Below are 2,561 nucleotides of genomic sequence, written 5' to 3' on the forward strand. Positions count from 1 at the left end.
TCCCCCCCCATCTAAGCTGCTGAAGATCTTCCACCGCAGTCGTCGTCTGCGCTCGTCAACGAGCTCTTGCCCCTCTTTTGAGCCCCACGCGCTTGAGTCGATCACAAATCGCTTTGGCCTGCTATCATCGAACTCTATATAGTTGCAAAGCGGCGAAAAAGACAGAAGTGTCTGTTGTGCGTGTATGGAGAAGCACGTGATGTGTTTGAAAGTGGTCAGCAGGGAGATGGAGCCGCGGCTTGCAAAAGGGCGGGATGAGCAAAACGGGGCCATCGAAGCGACACCATCCGAGCCGCAGCAGCCCGAAAAGAGACTGGCGACTCCTCTCGCGATGGAGTGGTCGTGAATCCCAAAGATGACGCGCGCGATGCTCTTCCCGCCTCATCATCTTTTCGCTGCTGCTGCCCTCTTCGCTTCCAGCTCCGCCGCTTCCTTTTCCGCCTTTGCCTTTTCGAAGGCCTGTCGAAGGAGGTGATAAAAAGATCGTCAGTACACACGTACGCATCTAGCGCTGGCGCGGGCAGCAAAGGTTGGAAGAGGGGCGGAGGGGGCGACGGTAAGGTGTTCACTCGCGGCGGCGATGTGATGGATGTGGTCAGAGGCATCTGAGCCTCTTTTCTTGTGCGCTGGCTCGGCTTGCAAAAGCCGCTCTTCTTGTAGCTCCAAGCGACTGAGCACCATGTTTGCAAAGCAACGCCACGCTTCGCATCGCAATTCATATCGCGCCTCCCTCCTTTCCCCCCCTCCCAAGCATGTCCCCATCCTTCTGGGGAAATGATGAAGTCTTCCAAGCGCGCGACTCGATCGACTCACAGCCTGCTTTGCATGGACAATCTCCAAATCCCTCTGTCTCTGCTGAGCCAAGGTCAATCCACCAGTATCCTTCTTGCCCTTTCCCGCAGCTTCCTGCTTCTTTGCATTCTTGGCTCGAGCCAAATCTCTCTGATTGCCCCCTGGCACGAATGCATCGAAAGACGGGGAGTGCGTGGGGGGGAGAAAGGTGTTCAGCGAAGACGCGAACAGCGGTACGAGAAGGCGCTGAGCTCAGGCTTCCCCGCACTAAATTGCACTCACGTGTCATTGTACGGTTGGTGTTGCTTGAATCTGATGAGTGCTAGCTGCGAGAACCAAAGGTTCGGGAATGCTGTGTAGACTTGACCAATGCTCAAAAGGCGCGTGTAATGGCTTGCAACGACTGATAGACGCCCCGTGCTAAGGACGTGCTGCACTGCTTCGTCGTGTCTCGCGCTTTTCCTCGCAGGATTCCCGTTACGTTGCTTGCAGCACGCTGCAGCTGACGGTTGTGACTCTTGTGCGAAGCACGAGCGGTGGGAGCATCAAGTCTGTGAAAGGAGTGAGTGAGAGAGTCCCAGTCGCGACGATCACGAATCTGGACAGTTAGTCTCGACTCTCGAGTATGATGAGTTGGTTGGCCGCACGCACGCACGCATGCACGTCATCATGGGTTCGCGGCGTTTCCCTTATTTTGATTCAATTGCGACAAAAGCGTGGATTTCTAGTGCAGTCACGTGTTCTCTCCGCGCGCGTCATTTGGCAGCAGCAGCAGCTCTCACGCGCGCGCGCCGAGCGAACGAGAAGCGGCGGGCTGCATATATATATGCTGCATGCCTGGGGCGGATAAGCAGCAGCACGATGAGTGACGAGTCTGAGTGCGGATGAGTCGCTTTTGGATTCGTGATTGGTGATGATGCAAAGTATTCGGATTCGGATTCGGAAGCAGACGAGTGGCCGGGGGCGGCGCGCTTAGTTGGTCGAGAGGGAAAAGAGCGGCTGTATCAACTATCATGTGGAAGGGAAAGATGGATTGATCACGACGTACGTTGATTAACCATCCATCACATCGCTCTGGGCTGTGATCTGATCCGATTCATTGGTCCAACCTCCCTCCGCTTCTTCAACCCGCGCCCTCTCTGATTCGTGTCGAAATCGCAACGCTCAAAGCAAGATCCATCATTGCACATTTCATCTTCCATCTTCAAAGAGACGCTGCAAGCTTCTCAAAGCAACACAAAGACAAGACACAACTAGCTAGCTAGCTAGGCAGGCAGGCGGGCAGGCAGGCAGGCAGGCATACTACTCGCACGTGTACCGAGAACAAAGGGTTAGACAAGATGCCTGCGCCTCAATTGCAGAGCATAGATGGGGCCAAAAAGGCCATCCAAGGTGCGTCCTCTCGCCTCTTGCCGCCTCTCCGACTTGCACGAGAAAGAGTGCCAAGCCAAGTCGATGTGGCCCCCCAAGAAAAGAAATTGACTTCATCCTGCATCCCTTTCGTCTCCGCACCGCAGACATTCTCGAAGCCATGTCGTCACCCGAATCTCCCGGATTTTCGCGCTACGCTCTGGATCCATCCGTTAGCTTGACCCACCTCTCCCGTTCAGAGGATCAAAAGAGCGCAAAAGTGGTGCTCAAGATGCGCATCAATGAGGGCATGGCCAATCAGCTGGGTAACCTTCATGGTGGGGCTGGCGCTACCATTGTGGATTGCGCTACTTCCATGGTCGTGAGTCATTCATTCCCTTTGGCTTTGTCCTCCCCCC

General features: G+C 55.1%; 1 protein-coding gene across 1 annotated transcript in view; it reads left to right on the plus strand.

The window, feature by feature from the left end:
* Positions 1-1,720: 1,720 nt before the first annotated feature.
* IE81DRAFT_322735 (hypothetical protein) overlaps positions 1,721-2,561 on the plus strand; it is a 1,958-nt gene continuing 1,117 nt past the window's right edge. The window contains exons 1-2 of the mRNA XM_025513732.1: positions 1,721-2,184; positions 2,310-2,524. Coding sequence (XP_025370192.1) covers positions 2,133-2,184; positions 2,310-2,524 — 267 coding nt within the window. The 5' untranslated portion in view covers positions 1,721-2,132. The remainder of the gene's footprint in view (positions 2,185-2,309; positions 2,525-2,561) is intronic.

This window comes from Ceraceosorus guamensis (assembly GCF_003144195.1).
Source record: "Ceraceosorus guamensis strain MCA 4658 unplaced genomic scaffold IE81scaffold_23, whole genome shotgun sequence".
Classification (NCBI taxonomy): domain Eukaryota; kingdom Fungi; phylum Basidiomycota; class Exobasidiomycetes; order Ceraceosorales; family Ceraceosoraceae; genus Ceraceosorus; species Ceraceosorus guamensis.